This window comes from Arvicola amphibius, chromosome 12 (genome assembly GCF_903992535.2).
Source record: "Arvicola amphibius chromosome 12, mArvAmp1.2, whole genome shotgun sequence".
Taxonomy (NCBI): Eukaryota; Metazoa; Chordata; class Mammalia; order Rodentia; family Cricetidae; genus Arvicola; species Arvicola amphibius.
In genome coordinates, this window is record NC_052058.2 from 149,947,325 (window position 1) to 149,969,976 (window position 22,652).

Sequence of the window (22,652 nt, forward strand, 5' to 3'; positions counted from 1 at the left end):
GTTGATGGGTATAGATTTTGAAGCCATATGGGAAATCATTTTGTTTGGTTAGTTGTTTAGGTTGTTGTTTTGGGGTTTTGTTTAAGACAGGGTTTCTCAGTAGCTATGGAGCCAGTCCTGAAACTCACTCTGTAGACCAGACTGGCCTCAAACTCACAGAGGTCTACCTGCCTCTGCCTCCTGAGTGCTGGGATTAAAGGCGTGCGCCACCACCGCCCGGCCCCATATGGGGGATCTTGAAGGAAAAAGTAGATTGGAGGAAGGACCAGGATGATATGAGGGATGTACCAGTTTTTAAAAACGTACTAGAGCCGGGCGGCGGTGGCGCACACCTTTAATCCCAGCACTCGGGAGGCAGAGGCAGGCGAATCTCTGTGAGTTCGAGACCAGCCTGGTCTACAAGAGCTAGTTCCAGGACAGGCTCCAAAGCTACAGAGAAACCCTGTCTCGAAAAACAAACAAACAAACAAAAAACAACAACAACAACAAAAAAAAACGTACTAGATATCCAAATGAAGATGTCATGTCAGCCATGGGATATATGAATTAGGAGCTCAAGGTGGGTGCAGCAAGAGTTCTAACTTTGAGGGCCACTGGTCTATAACTGGAATGTAAAACCATAGGAAAAAAAGAGAAGTCTACTGAAAAAGGAAAAAAGAGGTTAAGAATCCAAGGTCCAGTGCTAGAGCATTCCAACATCTAAACACATGGCTTAGAGGAGCCAGGAAAGGGGGCCAACAAAGAGCAATCACAAAGGCGGGAAGAGAACGAGAAACCAGAACCAAATGCGTCTCTATTGATGCACTAGGTGTCCTGCAAAACAACGTAGAGAAGGCGGTACAGTGAGGAGGGGAGTAGAATTTACCAAGATAGGAAAAGATGAAGAGAGAGTTTATTGAAATGCATGGCATGAAAGTAGAGGCCAAGTTCCCAGCGTGGAGACTGTTTCATTGTGTGTGTGATGGGGCAGGGTGGCTTTTAGAGCAGGTAATTTCTTCTTATCACCATAACATACATGAGATGGTTAGCTCTACTGTCACCCTGAAACAGCCTAGAATCACCTGGGAAGAGTCCCAATGAAGGACTGTCTGGATCAGCTTGGCCTGTGTGAAGTGGATGATGGTAATTGTGTTAACTGATGCAGGAGGACCTGCCCACTGTGGGCAGTACCATTCCTTGAGCTTGGGGCCCTGGACTGTTTAAGAATAGAGAACATAAGTTTAAACAGTCAGCATGCATGCATTTGTTCTCTCTGCTCTGAACTATGGGTGCTACTACTTCAAGTTCCTGCAAGGAACAAGTGCAGACAGGTCTCCTGGTTGGCATGGTAAAGGGAAGGGAGAGAAATCCCAACCCGATGGCTTCTGTCTTGACATGAAGCAGCAAGGTGGCCAGCTGAGAAATATGGAAGGAATTCTGAAGACAGACGCAGGCAAAGGTGAAAAGTAGCAGCCTCCAGAGGTGGAAATGACACAAGGAGAAAACACAAGGCTACCACTGCAATGCTGGGAGCTCACTTCAGGGCTGTGATCCTGGACTCAAGAGCAAACATAGTTTTCAGCCATTCAGACATAGACACAGAGTTGAGGTTGTTCTAATACAGCATGAAGGAAGCAGAACAGGGAAAGAAAACAATAAAAACAATACAGGGCACTGGCAAGTCTATATATTACACCAAGGCACCTGGACTGACTAAGGAAAGAGAGGACCCGGAGGGGAGGTGACAGCTAATGAAGAAGCTTGTATCCCAGCCATGGCTACCTATCTAAACTCAGTCTCCCTCCTTTTGACTACGAGAAAACACAGCACACGGCTAGCCAGGCACAGGACACTCCCACTCTCTTATTTATGCGCGTACATTTGGCTAGGTCCGCTACAATGGGGTGTGTGGGAGGGATGTCTGCTACTCATGGGCGGGGGCCTATGACCACACACAGCATCTTCTACACTCATTCACCATAGATCCAACTCAATGCTGGACGACGCCCCAGGGGACAGCAGGGAAAGCGGACGCAAAACGACTCAGCAACTGAACATCTGCCTGATCAGAGAAGGGGCTGTTAACAACGGTGAGTACAAAATGTCCCTCACAGGCTTCTGTATTTGAATTTGACTTAGTGATTGGTGATGCCAGTTTTGGAGGTTGTGGAACCTTTTGTATCTAAGACTTAACTGGGAGATACATGTAGGACCATGGAGGTGGATAATAGCTGGCCATTTCCTACCTAAAGTGTTTGTTTCTGAGTTTGCAGCCAAGATGAGAGTAAATGAAGATCCTCCTCCAGTCCCTTCTTCATCGGGACACTGCACTGAGTAAAACCGACCCTTCTTGCCCTAAGTCAGTTGGGTTAATAGGTTATAGTGACAAAAAAAAGTAATATAGGGGTGTGGTGGTTAACCCCGTCACCTTGACAGGAGCTGGAATAATTTGGGGGGGGGGGGGAACGAAGCTCTGGGAGTGCCAGTGACAGCTTCAAGATAGAGCTAGTGGAAGTGGGAAGACCCATCTTAAAGGTGGGCGGCACCATTCTGGGTCACATGACACGCTCGGCAATGCAACTGCAGGAGCTCTTTTTCCCAGTCTTCAGTTCCTTCGCCTCCCTCCTCCCCGTCCTCAGGGAAACTCGGTAGAAGGTTTCCTCTGTTGACAGCCACATCCTTCTTGCCCTCCTCATTCTGAGTACAATATCAGCCTGATTCATAGGAGGTACTCAGAGCTTGAAGGCGGAGGATAAATTTAGCTCTTCCATACCGGAGATGATGACATTAATAACACGGGCTTGGGTGCGGCTCAGGATCGCCTATCACATTTCCTATGCTTCCCAGAAGTCTAGCTAGTGGAAGGGATACAGGACGCAGCTGCTAGCATCCATGGCCCCTTCTACAGATTGCTTTGGTACAAAACATTTCAAAGGTGCCTTCTGAGACAGATGTTTCTAAACAAGCTGACTACATTATTCTGGGGGACACATTATGCAAATGAGATCTACACGGGCTGACAAGCCCTCTGGAGGAGACTGGTTGACAACGTCACAGAGGGACGCAGTCTAGGGCCAGCAGGGGTCTACAGGAGAGCTATAAGAGCTCAGCCACCCAGGGACAGCCAGTTTGATCTGTTTAGGGACACCTGGAGCTCTCCAGCGCCTGCTCCTCAAAGGACAGTACGTGCCACACATTGTTTGTTTCTGCCAGGACTCACAGGGCTGCCTGCTCTCCCACCGGCTTGACACGGGCAGCAGATGTGAGCATGCTTCCACATGAGGACGCGTGATTACCCCTGCTTCTCCGGAGCTAACAATTACCAGCAGAAAGCCCTCGGGAAGGGAACAATCCTGGCAAATGACTGCCTTTCATGCGGGCACTACTAGCCACTTAGCACACCCAGGAGCAGCTGCTGCATCCAGGGCCTGGCGTTCCTCTCTCAGTCCTCCTCTCTCAGCCCAAGTATCCAAGGAGAACTAGGGAAACATCAAGCAAGAGAGAGTTTCATAAGAAAATATTAAGACTTTATTTTCTTTTATAAAGAGCCCTGCTTGTGGGAGAAGTGGAAAGGAGTACATAATTCTCAGGAGTAAACATGATTTACCTGCTGCAGGTTTCAGACCGTAATGCCAAAGAGTGGCGTCCAGGGGGAAGGTGTAATGCTTCTATCTTCACAGCCATAAAATGCTAAGTAAACAAAATAGAATGGATGTAATGCTAGGTGTTCCCACAGGGAAAAGCGAGAAAACTTTAAAAATGATCATCCGGGTAACAGGAAAACCAAGGTCCACTAGGTTGCACCCCGTCCTCCGTGCCTCTCGGGCTGTCTCAGGTGAGGGAGGGCTTCCAGTATGGGGTCCCCAGAGCTGGCAGCCAGCGGCTTCTGCCCTGGAGTCCATGGAGTCAAGCAGGGGCGAAGTCCTGGGCAGCGCGGCTATGGTGGGGCAGCGAGGTGCAGCAGTGCCGCATGTGGAAGTTGACAACGTACTCTGCGTTAGTCCTCTGCACAGAAATAGCGAACGGCTCAAAAGGGTGAAAGGTGAAGGCAACGAGGCGCCGCACTGTGTGGTTGATGGGGCGGCCCAGCAAGCCTGCCTGAATCTCAAACTTCAGCAAGCCAGAGTCCCGGGCATAGAACCTAAACAGAAAAGAGACACGGTGTTGCTATCGCTGCCATCTTGAAATCCGGACAGCAGGGGATGGAGACACTCAGTAGCTCATCTGATAAACGAGAAGGCCTCTTGCAGCAACTGCAGCCCACAAGCCACCTCATCTGATCAGCTCACCTTAGAGGCAGAGTGAGTGTAAAGTTAACTCCTGTCCTTAATTGGTGACCACTCCTCAAGATGACCCTGAAGTAGACTCTGAACTACAGCCTTCTGGCTTCCAGAAGCTCCTGTCAAAAGACTGTCTAATGAAATGCCACCAGCAAGTCTAAGCTTCATGTGTAACTTTAAATTTTTGAAGAGCCACATTAAAAAGAAAAAAAGTAAGACAAAAAGTGAAATTTATTTTGTAATATATTTAATTTAATCCAATATATCCAGAATACTACTTAGTCATTATAACCCACAATCACTCAAAACAAAAGAAAATCATGAGCTACCACATACTCTTTCACTACGTCTCTGAAATCTGAAATGAACGACACCTGCGTACACCTCAGCTCGGCCTGGTCTTGCAGTCAGTGCTCAGCAGCCATAAGTGGCTGGTGGCTAGAACAGTGCCGCTCTGAGCTCACCTTTAAGATTTCCAGGTTTAAGAACAAATTCTTACACATACATGCCTGTAATCCCAGCACTCTGGAAGACGGAGCAGGAGGTATGGAATCCAAGGCTGGACTTGGCTGTATAGCAAGTTTGAAGCTAACCTGGGCTATATGAGAGTATCTCAGTAAAAAAAATAAAATAAATTCTCTCTCAAGGCTGTCATTTTTCACATACAGAAATTAGATCATGTGCTAGGGACACAGCTCAGCAGCAGGAGAACCTGCCTACAAACAACATGGCTAGTGGTTTGGATTTGGATTTTCCACCTCACACAACTGACAAAAGGTATTTCTGAATGGCTTGTGATTTGGGAGACTAGAGATGGCGGAGAGGGCAGGTAAGGACAGCTCTAGGGCTCGGACCTTGCATCAGCGTTATTATTTTATTATTTTGCAGAGCTGAGGCTCAAATCCAGGGCCCTGCACACACTAGGGAAATGAGCCACCCCTGAGCTCAGGATATTTATACTTTTTGATAAAATAATCCCATCCCCAAGAATTCATATCCTCAGAATTTAATTTAAATGATCAACAGTTGCATTATCAGAGTTGCTCTAATGTTAAAATGCACAAAAGAGATAGGCAGAAGGCTGGAGAGATGGCGGCACGTCTACCTGAGGAGACAGTGTGTCGGTGTGCGGACTGTGTATCACAATGGTCAGTCATCCCTAAAGCTAAAGAGGTGGGCAAGCCATGGCACCTGCGTGATTAAAGCTACAAATGAAAACGTGAACAAACACACACATTGACAGAGACCAGAACAGAATTGACAGTGAAGGTGTCTGACAACACGGCCTCTTCAGAAGCCTCTAGGATCCTTCCAGTTCTCGTTTTAAGTAAAAGCATGACGTAATTCCGAGAGAAGCCTCCTCAGTCACAGCAATGGCACTGCAGGTGCTACTTAGGCTCATCTTGTCAAATTGAAGAAGACGGGGAAACAGCAAGGACAGAAATGTATCTATTTGACTAAATCAAATGAGGCCCATTATGTGCCTTTATGCATAAAAAGCACATTAACCTACCCACATATTTCCCAACACGTACGGGGTTCATAATTTAAAGTGAGCTGTTTGTGCTTCTAAATCTAACTACCAATTTGTAGGGAAGCAGGAGGAATGAAAAACATAGTAGCCACTACTCCTAGCATGCAATGAACAGAGCCCAGATGTGAGGAGGATGAACAAGTTGGTGATGAACAAAGATGTCACTGCAAGAAAAATAAAGAGAAAAAAGTAAACCCATAAGCCGGGCGGTGGTGGCACATGCCTTTAATCCCAGCACTCGAAAGGCAGAGGCAGGTGGATCTCTGTGAGTTCGAGGCCAGCCTAGTCTACAAGAGCTAGTTCCAGGACAGGCCCCAAAGCTACAGAGAAACCCTGTCTCAAAAAACAAAAACAAACAAACAAAAAGGAAACCCATAGACTATGATTTTAACAGCAGCAGCCACATGCATATGAACCTTGTTTAGAAATGAGTCAAACAAACTGTGCAAAGAATATTCACAGGCAATAGAGGGAAAACTAACTAGATGCTTGGTGGCATTAGCAAATGTGTGTTTGTTCTGAGGCGGGTCTCATGTATCCCAGGCTGGCCTCAAACCTGCTATGGAGCTGAAGATCTTGAACGCCCAAGTACACCACCAGGTGTGCACCACCACTCCACATTTATGTGGTGCTGTGAAGTGAACCCGGGGCTTTGCGCAGGGTAGGTAAGCATTCTATCTACGGGCTACATTCCCAGCCACTGATGAGGTTTTGTTGATGTTGTTTTGATAAGAAGATATCAAGGTTTTCATTGTTTGTTAAAGCTTGTTATCTCTTAGAAATCCACACCGAAATGTTTATGGGTAAAATTCTAGGGAAAGTGGGATTCACTGCAAAATAATCAGAGCAGCAGGGAGGTGGGGAGAGGAAAGGGCTGGTCAGGAGCTGATAACCTTTGAAGCTAGGAGGTGCAGATCGTCAGCACAGATAAAACATTTGCCATGATAAAACAAAAAGTTTTGATTTTTTTGTTTTATCAAATTTTGAAATTTGAGTGCAATTTCACAAAGGAAATACTAGGAACAGTGATTAACTATTCAGAATATGTTACACAGACCCATTTAACACCCAATGGAGCTACTGATGAAAATACCACAGCTGGGTGCGATAAGGCTTTACCTGTAGTCCAGTGGGGGCGGGGAGATGAGGAGCTGCAGTTAAGTTCAAAGCCAGCTTGGAGAAGAAGGGAAGGAGGAAAAGAGAAAGGAAGGGAGGGAGGAAAGGAACAAAACTATAAACTCTGAGTGCTATTGTCTGCATGTGAAAAGACCTTCCAAGCTACAGTTTAGGGCTCCAGTCCTCCTGGCAGGAGCCCCACTAGAGACAAATCCAGGTCCTCTTTGTATCGATAACAGCACAGGCTCCAGATGCAGAGGAACAGGTGTGACTCAGGTGAGAAGGATGCCTACAAGGGGCTAATTTTAAGACCCCAGCAGTAGGAGCTGGAAAGACAGACAGCTCAGTGGCTGAGGGTACTTGTTGCTCTACCAGAGAGCCTGGGTTCAATTCCCAGCACCAACCATACAACCACCTGTAACTCCCAGTATGATGGTTCACAACCAACCATAACTCCATGTCAGGGGATCTGGCACCCTCTTCCAACATCTGTGGGCACCAGATACACACATGGTGTACGTACACACATGTAGACAAAATACTAATATGCATAAAATACTCTTAAACAAACAAACAAAAAGATTCCACAACTAAGAAATTATCTCTGCCTTTTCTACTTAGTAACAAAGATAAAATGATTTTTATACGATATACTGGATGCAAAATCTATTAAGGAACACCATTAGGTTATTAAAAATGAAAAATACAGCTCATTTTCTTGTATGCTTTTACTTTTTTTGTTTTATTTTCAAGACAGGTTCCTCTTTGTAGGCCTGGCTATCCTGGAACTCGCTGTGTTGAACAAGCTAGCATCAAACTCAGAGATCTACCTGCCTCTGCCTGCCAGTGTTGGATTAAAGGCGTGCATCAGTCACTGTCTGGCTTCCATGGAGACTTTTAAAAGCAGACAGAATTTATCTGAGTAAAATGTTTTCATTGGGAGCCAAGAGCAGCAGTAGCTAACTTCTGAGAAAAACACTTAAATGATCTGACCCCTCAGCACTCAATAGAAACAGCCTTCCTGCCTGGCAGTGTTACTGCATGCCTTTAATCCCAGCACTTGGGAGGCAGGGGCAGGCGGATCTCTGTGAGTTCGAGCCCACCCTGGTCTACAAGAGCTAGTTCCAGGACAGGCTCCAAAGCTACAGAGAAACACGGTCTTGAAAAACCAAAAAAAAAAGAAAAAAGAAAAAGAAAGAAAGAAAGAAAGAAAGAAAAGAAAAAAGAAAGGCCTTCTTTTCCTTCCAGCCAAAGCACGAGAAGAGACTGTCAGTCAGAGTCATGTCAGAGAAGAGGACAAAGAAGCCATGGTGCCCTCTGCTTGAAGCAGTTTGGAGCTGTGGTCATGACAAAGTACCTGATTGGGTGATCTCCACAAGTCTTGGGTCGCTCCATGACTGACACCCACTTGTCATCGTAGCTGAAGAGAGACAAATCCAGGTAGGGGCTGCCACTGTAAGACTGGGCACTGATGGGGAGCTGGCCTAGCAGTCGACGCACAGCCTCCGTGTGGCCTCCATACTTGGCATTTATAATCGTGTCTTTGAACCTAGAACAAAGGACCAGTGAGGAAGGCTTTCTCAGCAGCTGCCTCGGTTCAATACTCACAGGCACATGGTTAAAATCCAGAGGGCTCATCAGGTGAACGTGCCACACAAGCCTGGAGAGCTGACCTGACTTCAATCAGCAGATCCCACAGCGGAAGGAGATGGCCAACTCCCAAAAGTCCTCCCAACAGCCGGTGAGTGCCATGGCACACACACTCATGGTCACACACACGCTATACACATGCAAGATATAAAACCGTCACTTTCCCTAGAGCTCTTGTAAACTAGGGCTTTCACCAGCTGTTCTCCTATTCAATGCATCTCAGAAACCGTCCTGACGCTCATTTGCCAGAAAAGGAAAGGTTCCTTAGCGACCTTTTAGATATAACCAAGAAGCCACCAAAACCAGTACATACAGCTACTGGAAAGACATTAACCACAGCTCTCAGGTGAGGGCTCCACAACCACATGGCTATGTCTCACCTTTCCTGAGCGCTTGTCCTTACCCCTGTTCTTAGATCTGTTCAAAAGGTCGTCTAATAACTTCCGATTCGGCTATGCCCTGGCTCATCCTAAGATTCTTTTCTGTTGTCATTACATGAATCTGGTTGTACTCCAGTGAAGTACCCAAAGGACAAGGGAACTACTCAGGCTGCTGCAGATGGCACCATGGAGCTGTGTCTCTCCCTGTCACAGAGACAGAAACATGATAGGAGCTGGCTCCTGGTTTTGATGACCCCCAAAGCATCTATGGTGACCTACACAATCTATACATTGAAGCAGTCCTAGTCTTCGACAGCACCCACCATATCTCCATCCTCCCAGCTCCGCACTGCCTGAAACCCGAAGAAGCCATCCCTCTGGTATCTGCAGTGCTTAGCCCTTGGCTGTGTCACTCTGCCCAATTCTAAGTGACTTCAAAATTCTCAGTAGTCATCCTTCTAACGACAGGACCTTCCATCCTAACTTCCTCTCACCCCGTAACCACTGTAACTCGAGGTGGCCCATCCCATGTTCTGGCCATCCTCTGTCTCCCCAGATTCAGTCTTCTCCACACCCCAACTTTAATAATCCTTCAAGACCCACTGACTCCGCCAACATTTTCCTTCCACCTCACACCCATTGTGTCCTCTCTTCGTAGCCACCTTACACTCCACGGTTAACCATAAACCAGCTCTACTGCACGCATGCTCTAAACCTTGAACTACATCTTAGATTGGTGCTCCAGTCAAGTTCAGCTCTGCTGATCCTGTGCCTGTGCTGCTCAGTTTCCTCCAGCTGGAGAAAAGTAAACAGTACTGCTCGCTTCGACCTTATGGCCACAAACCCCACACAGGCCTTCAATGTGGAGAGATACTCCTCTGTGCTTCCACAGTCCAGCCTGCCTCCCACTCTGCACAGCTACCTCATCTGCCCCTGATGTGTTACTCATGAATGCAGGGAAGCAGAAGAGAACCTTTAAGGTCTCCACAGAGCATCCGTCCTTGCATGGCACTCAGCAGACCTCATCTCCTCTCACATATGAGGCAGCATCTTTCTCTACAGGGCCAGTCCCGTCAACACACAAACATGCATTTTTACTTCTCAGTTTAAAATAAGGAAAACCATCTGGTTAGTGACAGAGGTCTGTGATTTGGGACACGGAGGCAGGGCTGAAAGTTCAAGAACAAGATCTAGACCAGTCTGGGCAACTTGGTGAGACCCCTTAAAATAAAAAATGCAGAAAGAACTTGCCAAACACACCAGAGACCCCTGGGATCAATCCTCAGTGGGCAGTGGCAGAGAGGCAGAGGGAGCCGGAGACGGAGGGGGGAGAGAGGGAGGAAGGGGGAAAGGGAGCTAGAGAGGAAGGAAGAGGGTGGGGAGAGAGAGAGGAGAAACTCAACACCATCTGCCACTACGCTGGTCAAACACTGCACCATCTGAAGTTGGGCAACAGTCACTTGTGTCCCGGCCCCATCTCCAACCAGGAGCCCTGTGCACTCCAATCCAGCCAGCGGGCTCGTTGGCGTCCTTCAAAGGCCTCAGAACACCTCAGCCTTGGGTTCCTTATTGCCTCTGCTGAGTGTTATCTGTCTTCCTGGTTAACCGCGGATAGCTCCTGGTCTCCTTCAACAGCTCTGCTCACATGCCATTGATGGTGCTACCAGAACAGCAGTAATGATACACTCAGGCCCTCCGGATGCCGGCCCAGCTCCGCCTTTTCCTGAAACACTTCCTTCATTCTCTCAGCCCCTCAGGTCTGATCTGTGAGGCTTGATCCTGTGGCTTCCCTTTCAGCGCCCTCAGTGCTCTGGCTCTGCTGACGAAAAAACCATCCCTGTCCTGTGTGCCTTATCTTCCAAAGGCTTCCTCAGAAAGACACAGAAAGGATGATTTTATTTTGAGTCTCAAAGATCTGGAAATATCTTTTAATATAGGATTCTCTTCTTTCTTTTTCTTTTTCTTTTTAATTTTTCTAGATGGTTTCTCAGTGTAACAGTCCTAGCTATCCTGGAACTAGCTCTTGTAGACCGGGCTGGCCTTGAACTCACAGAGCTCCGCCCACCTCTGCCTTTCAAGCACTGGGATGAAAGGCACGCACCACCACTGTCTGGCTGAATATGGATTCTAAATGAGAAATCCTTTCACCAGGCACAGTGACAAGCATCTGGAATCCCCATATTCAGGAACCCAAGTCAAAAGAACTGTAAATTCAAGGCCAGCCTGGACTGTTCTTGTTGGTGGCACCAGGGATGGGGACAGACTGAAGCCAGAACCTGTGAGTACAGGAAAGTACTCTATCCCTGCACTGCATCCCCACGTCCATGAGATCACCCCGTTACAACTCTCTAAAGGCAAGATCTCCACACTTGCACTGCCACTGTCACCGTTCTGATAACACGAGCCATGGATGTTATTCCTCAGTTTCTGTGACTTACCGTCAGCTCTAATGCTTCAAAATACCATAGCATGCCTCCATGGGCCTCTTCTCTCCAACTATACTAAGTACTTATTGGGGTAAAGCAGGAGATTTTTCTTGGGAGGGGACATGATTTGTAACATTTGCCAATCTGTGGTGCAGAGCTTCCTGCTGTGGCCAGTTTCAAGGCAGCAACGTGACGTCACCAAACACTGTTGGCAAGGAGCCATAGCACTTCCCTATGTAGCTTCCACCAACAGATGATGATAACTCAAAAGGACGGGTAAGGCCAAAGTAAGGGAGTCATCTGCAAGAATTCCTGAAAGCTAACACTTGGCTCCAATAGCCACAGATGGCTGGGCCAACCTAGGCAGTTCCCTCCGTCAGAGTCAGAGAGTGCTCACATTGTTTCTACACCTTTGGTCCTCAAGTTCTCCTTTTTGGGAACGGCCAGGTAGAGAACTCTAGGGCAAATGCACTCAACTTTTTCTTTACCTTTCTTTCCATTTTCCTACCTGCTCCCTCTTTTTCCCCTCAGAGAGCTCTTCAGCTTAATCTAACAAATTTTAGGTTTCCTAGAGCATCAGTGTTTAAGACATCCTTGTATTTGCAACTTCAGTTGTTTCAGGACTGCCTCTTCCTCTGCTAGTCTGTTTGGTCTCTTAGGATAAAGGCACTTGCTTCTTAAATGATTCAGAACTCAACAGTCCAATTTGTGTGTTTGCACACTTTGTGCTAACCCATAAGCTACTCGTAGCTTTTCTTTCTCACAAAGACTACTAGAGAACATTTACCACACAATTTCCACGTATTTACAAGAAATAAAAATAGAAACTCAGTTCACATGTACATTATATATTCATTAAAGCAAACTACGATAGGGCAGCTAACAAAATCTACTCAGGACACATTTTGTGGGCAAGTGTACGAGGGCATTTATAACTTTCCATTCCTCAGTGATACGAAACTAAGTCTTTAGGCTCACTGAATGAGCATGCAACTTCTCTCACGAGGAGCCTGCAGTGCTCTTCACTCCAGAGGAGTTCTGACACACTTTCCGAAGAGTGTTGTCCCACTCCTCCATGACTCTATCAACAGGCAGCTTTGGGCTCCGCTCAGCTGACAGACGCTAGCCTTGGAGTAGATATGAAGTGAACGGAAATCAAAATCAGTACTGGCCCATGGCCACATCTGTGGTGAACTGCTTTAATTACTGATGAATGAAGGAGGGCCCAGCCCGCTATAGAAAGTGGTACCAGACTACACCAAAAAGCTAGCTAGGAAGGAGCTGGAACAAGACACTAAGCAGCACTCCTCTGTGGTTCTATATCGGTTCCTGCCTCCAGGTTCCTGCCTCGAATCTCAGCTCGGATTTTCTTCAGCGATGAAGTGTGACCGAGAAGTGTCAGCTGAAATGAACCTATTCTTCCCCAGGGTGTTTTTGGTCACGGTGTTTATCAAAGCAACAGGAAGAAACGAGGACACCTACCTTCCATAACATGATAATAATAAGATAATTAACTTAAAAGCTAATTTTGAAAGACGATTCCTAGGTTCAGTTCACAGCACTGCCACCAAAAAGGGAGAGGAGTGGTACCCCACCCTGTAATCCCAGCACTAGAAAGTCTGAGGAGGGTGAATCACCTCGGGTCCAAGACCAGCCTAGGCTTCACAGTGAGACTGAGAAGAAGGAAGCCATGCTCCTAAGCCAGAAGGTAAGCGCACTGGCGAGAGGGCACAGGCAATGAGGTGTCAGCATCTCTCCATCTCACCCACCACTGTCCCTGTACACACAGAGCCACTGCACTAAGTCACCTTTTTGCTCATCTTTCCCAGAAGCAGTAATGCTCACTCTGATTCATCTACTCCATGTGATATGGACTATTTGGGGATCAAAAACAGATATTCTCCATACCTCGTTATGGTTAGAGCAATTTAGGTATGAAAGACTTACATCTTTCTAAGTCTAAGTCTGACCACATCAGACTTAGAATGGGTTTTTGGCCCAAAGGAACTATTCCTTTCCTGCTAATGTACTAAGACAGTTCTTAGATAACGCGAACTTCTGGTTTGTCTGCTGTTCTTATGGTCCAGCCCTCTACCCCTGCACTTTACTTTTAGAGGGGTTTAGGGTTTACCATAGAACAGATACAAATGGATGTGTTCAATATGCAGTTCTAAAATGATCTCTATCACTCATTCCACAAATATTTAAGGCCTTGGCACTGCACCACCGAGAATATAGCAACAAGCAGAAAAAGTTTCTATCTTTTAGCAGCTCACATACGGCCTAAGAAGGACCTAGAAGATGCATAGATAATTACACAGGTCCTCAGAAATAGGAAAACTTGAGCATGACACAAGAGTTGCTTCCAAAAGGCAGACCTACCAAGGCCAGGTGGACAAACAGAATACACAGTTCCTAAAACAAATGGCTACCAGCCTCATACCAACCACTGAGAGTTAACCCTGGGAAGTCTGGCAGAACAGCTTACCGACGCTGGATCTGCCGAGCAAAATTGTTGCTAGAGGCTGAGCAAGGAAACTGGACTTCACTGTGCAGGGTGGCATTGCGGAAGAGGTCACAGAAGTTCTCAAAGAGCTCCAGAAGCTCATCGGATGTGTTCTCAAACACTGCGATCACCTCTGTTGTCACCATGTTGTACACCACAAAGAAGGAGGCCTGCAGAGAAAAGAAGCAGCCATGGGACACCCGTGCCTAGGAAACTGCCCGCTGGACTTAAAGTTCGCACCCCACAACAATCCATTCAGGGACCCCAGCCTTGGCACTAGAGGGAAGGAACACGGCTCCAGAGCTTCTAGAAATGGAGGCAGTGGCATTGGCTCTATCGGTTGAGAGCCCTGATGCCACTAGATTTCCCACGGCCACTGTGCTGCTTGGATTACTAAGCTAGCCAGCATGTATATATAAAAAGGCTTTCAATCTTTCACTTCAAACTGTGCAAATTCAATATTTTTCTTTCCAAGTGTTTATTCCCCTATTTGTTCCCCAATCCACCCTAAGATTAAAAAAAAAAAGTTTTAAAATGCCAGATTTAATTTTCTTTCCTGCTGAGAAAGTGATTTGCAGCTCAGGGTTGCCTGTTGGTAAATGATTTCCTCTTCTATGTGTACAGTTGAAAGTTCAATTTAGGGGCATTTATTTTTCCCTCTTAATATTTCTAGCACACAGAGAGACACCTTAAGCACATTGTGTGCTCAAACTGCCCAGGCAAGTTGTGTCCACGCAGGATACTGCAGAGGAACAAATGACAAATCAGACCGGCATTTTCCATTTCTTTCTCCATAAATGTTCTTTCAGCCAAGAGCTTTTGTGGAGATACATCTGAGATTTCTGGCAATTAAGATTAGAGGGGGAGCCTGAAAAGCATTCAAATGCCATAGGTGGCAGGCTTTTTCTGAATGGGGACATGGGTGGCTGGGGCTCTTCCTCGACACGCCAGTGCTCCCTCCACCTTGCCTAGCAGGAAGCTCCAGGTACCTTGAGTTTGTGTCGCAGTGAATGCAGCAGTGTGCAGTAAAGCTGCAGGCTGCCTGCAGGATTCAAAGATGTCTTCAGGACACAAGGATTAGTGCTTCACCCTCCTCTGATTGAGTCTAAATCTCTATTGCCCATCTTGGAGCCATTGGGCCCACCTGTCTCACTAGTAATTAGTCCTGCCCAGAGCTCCTTTTACATGACTTTGCAGTCACCTGGAAATTAAATTTGGCTGCAAATTAAAGAGGCTGGAGGGCAACCTGAGAATAATACCCATAATATTACCAAGGCTTTGTCTATAGATGCAGTTTTTACTCATTAACCTTATGGGAACTTATCAAATTAAATGGGAGGAGGAGAGAAGAGGACAACTGGGGCACAGAGACTGGGTTTCAAGTTTCAAACTCCATGAGCAGAGGGCAGAGCCCCAGCAGCGTGTCTAGCTGTAACTGACTGGAACTACCAGAAAAAATAGGTCACCTTTTAGCAAAGGGAAGAAAAGGATAATCTCCGCACAGTGATAACAGACAACTTATTCCTTCCAAAATAGAAAGGTAATTATAGCTGAAACCTAAATAAAAGACTGACTCATGTCCCATCTATAGACTAGGACACTGCTTTGATCATATCAGGGTTTTAACAGGATCTTTCATAATTATATGACTATAAAATTACACAAACACTTGTCAGCCTTCCCTCTACAGCAGACTGGGAAACTCAGGACAGGAGGAGAAAGAAGTCAAGGACTCTACCACCCATCTTCCATGACGCGAAAGATGAACTAGATGCTCACCGTGGAGGCTCAGAGACACTGTTCATCATTAACAAGGAAGAAAAAGAAAAGCTGACCCAATCTCCACCTCCTCCCCTTCTCAGAATGTGCAAGCTCTGATGGGGAGGCAGGGGGGGGGGGGCCTTGGAAGATATTTTACCACAGGCTGAGCGAGGCTTAGAAATGATGCCCTGTAGAGTATCTCTTCATTTGTCTCTCATACATGTCTGTGCCACACCTGGGCACACAAAGGCCTAAGGCCTTCTTCAGTCCCTGACCTTCCTACCCATTAAGGTGGTGCCTGTCCGTGGGACCCAGAACTTGCCAACTAGTCACTGTCTCCACCTTCTGCGCACTGGGATTACAAGCAGGCTGCCACACCCACCTGGCACTTAGGTTGGTTCTGGGAATCCAAACTCCCCTCATGTGTTTATAAGCCAGATGCTTTATCCACTGAGCCAACCCCCACCATGTATAGCACCTCCTGAAGGTAGAGCTGGCTGACATCTTAGTTTGCTATCTACTTTACTGTTCTCTAGCTCTAAAATAGAGAATTCCAAATAGGAGACCCGACTTGCGGTAAGGGAGCCAAAGGTACAGAAAGGTAGGCCTCTTACTCAGAGAACTGGAGAGCTTTTGAGAGAAATATTCAGGGTCCCCTGAATTTCCAGAGGGTATCTGAACTGTCTCATTACTGCCAGTGTGATTCCCTCCCAGCACTTCTCTGCCTTTGGTTTTTGAAGTCAAGGTCACATGGTACTAACTGGTCTGGAACTCACTGCCCTTGAACCCAAGATCTCTTTGCCTCCACTGTCCCATGGCTGGGATTATCATCATTGTGAGTGCTCCATCAACCTGGCTGCAATGTCAGAGTTTAGATTTTTTTTTTTTCCCAGGGCTGGGGACCCAAAGCCTCATATGCTAGACGAGCTCTCTACCACTGAGCCCCAAAGGATTTCTATTTTTGCATGGAGTGCTCATTCTCACTGCCAGAACGTGTTTGGTTCAATAAGCAGTCCTATAAAAGTCCAGGCAGGATTATACATATGTAGTCCAAACCCCGACCTTACAGCATCCGGGCTCCTGTCTGACAGGTACTGAAATGCCCCCATGGAACAACTGAGCTAAGAAGCACAAAGCTGGCTGTGTACGTGGCAGTGGCTTGACGTTTGCCCTCCATTTGTCAACCTCAATATGTGAGGTCAGACAAAAAGGAAACTGACTTTAAGTCTGAACCCAAGTATAGCAAGAACAGATGCTACGTGAAGGTGTGCACTCCTGTGGGGCTTGGCCCGTACCTGAGACGGGTCTGTGACCCGCAGGGTCACTACGTCCTCGCTGGTGTATTTGATGAACAGATGGTTTTCATCTAGCAGCTGCATCTTCCACATGCGCAGCTGCCGCAGCTGGTCAAAGTACTGGAAGAAACGCCTCTTGGCCATTGGGCTCCCATCCTGCTCGGCCCTGCGCCACAGGTACACCAGCAGGCGGTGCTTCAGGGAGTTGATGAAAGGGTCCCTAAAGGTGTGGGCCATGCCTGCCTGACTGTCACGCTGCACCTCCGGGAAAACGGCTGACACGGTGAGCAGGTCGTCCTCATAGCAGAAGCGGCCGATGGTCCGGACATCGATAAACGTGCCTTCGGGCGTCACCTGGAAGACGTGGATTGTCTGCTGCTGCACAGACAAGATGGCCAGGATGTTCTTGTACAGGTACAGCCCCTGGTTGTGTGACAAGACCACTTTGTCACACTTGAAGGTGCGTGTGTCACACAAACGGCCCGTGTGAAGGTCAATGATGTGGAGGGAGTAGTCCTCCAGAGGGGACCGTGGGTTGGGGGTCACTGACTCACTGTTCCGATAGACCTCGTAGAAAGGAGGGTGCGGTTCATCTGGGAGATAGGCGGCGGAGCCCACGATGACACACCGGCAGTCATCCGTGAAGAGGCTACACTCCCGGTTCAAGTGCTCACCGTTGGCTGCTACATTGGTAATGTGCAACAGGACGAAAAAACGTTCAAAAAGCCGGCCTCGGATGCTGACTGACCGTTGATCATTGCCATTGGACAAGATCTCCCCTTCATAGCCTTGCAAGAGGTCCTCGGCTGCCTGACAGCCCTGGTACTCATAAATTTCAAGAGACGTCTGGTCAGAAGAAAAAGCAATAAAGTAGCGCCCATCAGGTGAGAATTTACGCAAGAAACAAGGAGGCTTCTCAACGTTGACAACAGTGAAGTTAGGGAAGACATTCTGGTGGAACACGCGGACCTGATGCCAGTGGGTCCCAGCCCTGCCTGAGCTGATTCGCCGGCGTTCTAAGCGGTGAATGACATTCTGATTTTGGATTCTTCGGGGTTTAATGGTGGAAACATGATGATCCATTATAACATCTCTGCATAAGGGAAAAAAACAGAAATCAAGAAAATGGAACAAAATGTACTAATACATAAGTACATGCAAAGTAAACAGATCACTTTTACTCTGACTGAACCCAGGATCTCCCAGGACAACAGTGACCAGCATTTCTCCTTCCAAGATTGGAGTTACACAGTGATCCTGACATATCTAAACCTAAACATCTAAAAGAAGGATACAATACAGAAAGAATACCTTCCAAGTATAAGCTAAAAGGAATTTTCAAAGAATAAGCCAACAAGTACATCAAACGTGAACAGCACAAAAATCACACTCCCAGGGTACGGTGACACACAAGTAAAAACCACCACCACCACTCAGGAGGCCGAGGCAGGAATATCACTTCAAATTCAAAATCAGACCAGAATAGACTGAAATCTTATCTTTGTCTGTTTATTTTTAAAACAGAATCTCACGTATCCTACATAGGTCTCAAATTTGGCATGAAGCTTGAAGCTATGGATGACTGTCAACTTCCGGTCCTTCTGGGATTACAGGCTTGCGCGCCCACACCTCGTTTACGGGGTGCTGGGTCTCAAAGCTAGAGCCTTGCACGTGCTAGGCAAGCACTCTATCAACTCTGCTACTTTCCCCAGCCCCAAGACCCTGTCTTTTAAAAAGAAAATACCAATGAATGTACATATACACACCTACTGGGCTGTAAAGTGATCTATAGATTAAAGCAATCTCTAACAAAATCCCAATGGGATTTTTGTGAAAACACAAAATTTCACCCTGAAAGTAATATGGAATCTCAAAGAATACCAAATAACTAAGATGATATGGAAAATAACACAACTGGAATGCTCATATTTCCTCATTCCAGAACTTATTATGAAGCCATAATAATAAAAGCATAACCATTGTATACACTGGCCAGTTGAAAAGAACAGAGTCTCAAAATAAATCACGATTAATCTTATCAACATGCTCTGGGTTCTCAACCTGTGGGTTACAACCCATTTGGTGGCTGAAGGGCCCTTTCACAGGGTCACCTAAAAGCACCAGAAAATTTATATTCATTCTACGATTCACACTACGATTCATAAGTAGCAAAATTACAGTTAAGAAGTAGTAATGAAGATAATTTTAAGGCTGGGAGTCACCACAACATGAGGACCTGTATTAGAGGGTCACAGCATTAGAGAGGCTGAGAGGCACTGCTCAGGAGACCAGTGAAGCACGCCTCTCGGTGTCTGTACGGCGATTCCAGAGACTACTAGACTATGAGGGTGCAGTGCACCACGCAGGCTGTGCTCTCTGAGCCACCATACAGTTCGTGAACCAGGCAAGGGGCTGGAGATTGAAACACTCACTCACAGACGGACAGAGACACGGGCCATCCTTGAAACAGGAATGCCCCCTTTATTGTGTCCGGGGGCAGCTTATATAGGGATCCTTAACTGATAGCCATGCCCCAGCCAAATGCACCAGAACACACTCCCTTGCCGTCAGGAACTCCTGAGGGTCTCATGCTCAGAGCAGCTGCAAGCATTACAAGTTGTTTACCAGAAATTCAGGATCTGTGGGGCTCACAGCTCCCAACAGGAGGGCTCTGGCCTAACCAATGGATTGATAGCTCATGGATTCACAAGGCAGCATTACTGGGAGGTGACGGTGGGTAGAAGACCTAAGTGGGCGAGTCACGGACACTTGACTTTGGAGGCGTCTGGCCCTTTCCTGCACCCCTTTCCTCTGCTTCCTGTCTGCCAGACCCTCCCCATAATGCCGAACTGAGCCCTCTGAAACTCAGACACGGCACAGCCCCCCTCCTTGAAGCTGCTTCCCCAGGTATCAAGCCAAAGTCTAATAAGCTCACACAGACAAAACTGATTGGTGTTCAGGAAGGCTAAGGCCACACAACAGGAAAGAGGAGTTTCTCCAGTGCACGGCTTCTGGATGACTGGCTATCGTATGCAAAAGGATTTTGAAAATAAAATTATCTTTCACCATTTACAAAAAAAAAAAAGAACTCAAAATGAATTAAAAACTAAGTCAAAGACCTCTAGATATAAAACTTCCAAAGGAAATCACAGGGGGAAACTTGATGAAAATGGATCTAGCAATGACTTTTTATGATGTGAAACTAAATCCATGGGCAACACAACTAGAAATGGTTAAACGTGAATACATAAAAACATCGATGTGCTAAAAGCTGCAGTTAGAGAGTGAAAGGATGCCAGGTTTGGTGGCACATGCCTTTAGGCACTGGGGAGGCAGCCTTAGACAGACCTCTGTGAGTTCAAGGTCAGCCTGGTCTACAGAATGAGTTCCAGGACAGCACATTCTGTACTGGGCTACACAAAGAAACGCTGTCTCAAAATAAATAAAAAAAAAAAATAAACAAAATAAACAAACAAAAGTGAAAGGGCAAACTAAAGAATGAACAGAAATATTTGCTGGCCAAATACATAATAAGGAATTAATACTTAGCATATTTAAGGAACTCCTAGAACTCAGTGAATAGCCACAATTTTTTTTTCTTTTTTCTTTTTTTGGTTTTTCGAGACAGGGTTTCTCTGCAGCTTTTTTAGAGCCTGTCCTGGAACTAGCTCTTGTAGGCCAGGCTGGCCTCGAACTCACAGAGATCCGCCTGCCTCTGCCTCCCGAGTGCTGGGATTAAAGGCGTGCGCCACCACTGCCCGGCTCACAATTTTTTTTTCATGTGCCACCACCACCCCGCAAAATCCAATTCTGTAAAAAAAAAAAAATTAATTAAACCAGATAAAATACTTGGAAGACATCTCCCCAAAGACACACAAATGGCCAACAAAGAAAGAATGCACACCAATAATCAGAAAGGAATCAAAAGATTGGGGGGGGGGGACACATTTGGCAAAGGCTTTGCAACAAGTAGCCCAGAAACCCTACAACCCATAGTAAAGGTATTGTTTCACATTCTTTTTGTTTCAAGCTTATCCAAGTCCAAGCTACAACCACCCGATAAGGATCTAAAAGGCAAGGCGTGCTGAGCTAGACCTGAGGGAGTCAAGACTCTAAACTACTACCCTGGTTGGTTTTGGAAAGAACCTTCCCCTGGACCACAGCCGCACTCACTTATTTACATATTGCCTATGGCCACTTTAGCCCTAGGAAAGAAACATTGAGCGTCTGTAATAGTAGAAACCAAATTCTTCACCTTTGAGAACGACCTGGGGTATCAGCTTCATCATCTTGTCTTCAAAGGCCTTCTTTCACATCGTGAGACTGATATCCCAACACACTAGCCAAGCCTCTCCTTTCCCACAACTCTGTGTTTTACTTATGTGCATACTTACGGTGACTTTTCTGTGTCAGCTACACCCCTCCTGTGTGTGCCCACCACAGTGCTTGGTACATAGCAAGCTCCCTTCTTAAACCCTGGGCCTACCTCAAGCCATATTCTCGACCAACGCGGGAAAACACAGGGTTATCTTTTCCGAAATGCATCCTTGCCTTAACTTCTCCTGTTCCATCTTTAGCGTCGATATTTGGAACGTCTTTCTTGACCATCCTCCCTAAATGAGGGCTCATCTTTTTCTTGCTCTTTCTATCGTATTCTGTCGCAACTTTTATTTACATGTTCGCTTGCATGATTGTGTTTCATGTTTGAGTCTCCTTGCTGAACCTCGCTCAACAGTACTCTCTATGTATTGGAAGAAACCAGGTCTACTTCGGTCGCAACGGTTTATTCTTTATCTAGCCCTAGGGGCAGCACATGATAGACGCTTTGATACGTTTTGAAATAAAAGAAAGCCTGGCTAAGTCGGGTCACTAAATGTGTGAAAGCAAGTAGTTGGTTTTTTGTTTTGTTTTGTTTTTTCCTCGTTAGAGCAAGTGCACACGTCCCCTCACTTGGCGACTGCTTCCAAAACAAGAAAAGGATGCCAAGAGGCAGACACACATGCCCAAGGGGCGCCCCCGGAAAGAAAAGCCCAGGGCGGAGCCTCCCCGGGCAAAGCCTGGCGCTGGGGCTCGTGAGGCCCGGGTATCATGCGGGGAGGAGCCCGCCGCGGAGCTCCCACCGGCCGAAAAGGACAAGTCCTCACCTGTCGGGTCCTGGCTCATGGGGCCGGGGCAAGGGTCGCCCTAGCCGGCTCGGTGCACACCTCCCCCGGCCCCGCCCACGCCATGCCTCCGGACCCCGGCGTCTGCAGCCTCAAACCCCCTGCTTCCGCCCGCTACCGGAAGAGCTGCGCAGCGAGAAGGGAAGTACGGAAGAGCTGCCACCCAGCTGAGGAACGGCGCAGCGCACCCTGGCGGCGGGAGGAGGGATCGAGGCCGTCGAGGCTTGGATGGAAAAACTCTTAGGGATGATCGAAGGCATATTCATAATAACGTGAACAGGAATTAAGTTTTCACCTGCTTCTCCCGTAATGGTTGGAAATGGGATTATATATGCACGGGGTCATTCTCCGTGCTCACTGCTATTGGTGGGCACGGAGCATACAGTAAAAGCTTCTGTGCTAAGTGAATCCCGTAGCATTTACTGGCCTTGCACTGACACATGACTTCATTCAATTTCTTACAAGCCAGTTTTTACCTACGAGCAAGTGGCTTCTCCTAGGCTGTCTAACCCCAAATTGTCCCACATCAACCTCTTTTGGATCATTCAAGTTTTTACAAATAT

The 22,652-nt window shown here is 46.9% G+C and overlaps 1 protein-coding gene across 1 annotated transcript; it reads right to left on the reverse strand.

Moving 5' to 3' along the window:
- Positions 1-3,484: 3,484 nt before the first annotated feature.
- Det1 (DET1 partner of COP1 E3 ubiquitin ligase) lies at positions 3,485-22,205 on the reverse strand. The gene is made up of 5 exons (XM_038314060.1): positions 22,072-22,205; positions 16,928-18,020; positions 13,854-14,041; positions 8,267-8,458; positions 3,485-4,120 (listed from the first exon to the last, which is right to left on the reverse strand). The coding sequence occupies exons 2-5, from the start codon at positions 18,008-18,010 to the stop codon at positions 3,886-3,888; spliced, it is 1,698 nt and encodes a 565-aa protein (XP_038169988.1). The 5' UTR covers positions 18,011-18,020; positions 22,072-22,205; the 3' UTR covers positions 3,485-3,885.
- Positions 22,206-22,652: the final 447 nt, after the last annotated feature.

Coding starts and splice junctions, on each gene's coding strand:
- Det1 (XM_038314060.1), bottom strand. CDS start 18,010: ATGGATCATCATGTTTCCACCATTAAACCCCGAAGAATCCAAAATCAG. Junction 14,042..16,927: donor GGGTCACAGACCCGTCTCAG/GTACGGGCCAAG, acceptor TTTTCTCTGCAG/GCCTCCTTCTTTGTGGTGTA. Junction 8,459..13,853: donor GCTCGGCAGATCCAGCGTCG/GTAAGCTGTTCT, acceptor CCTTTGTTCTAG/GTTCAAAGACACGATTATAA.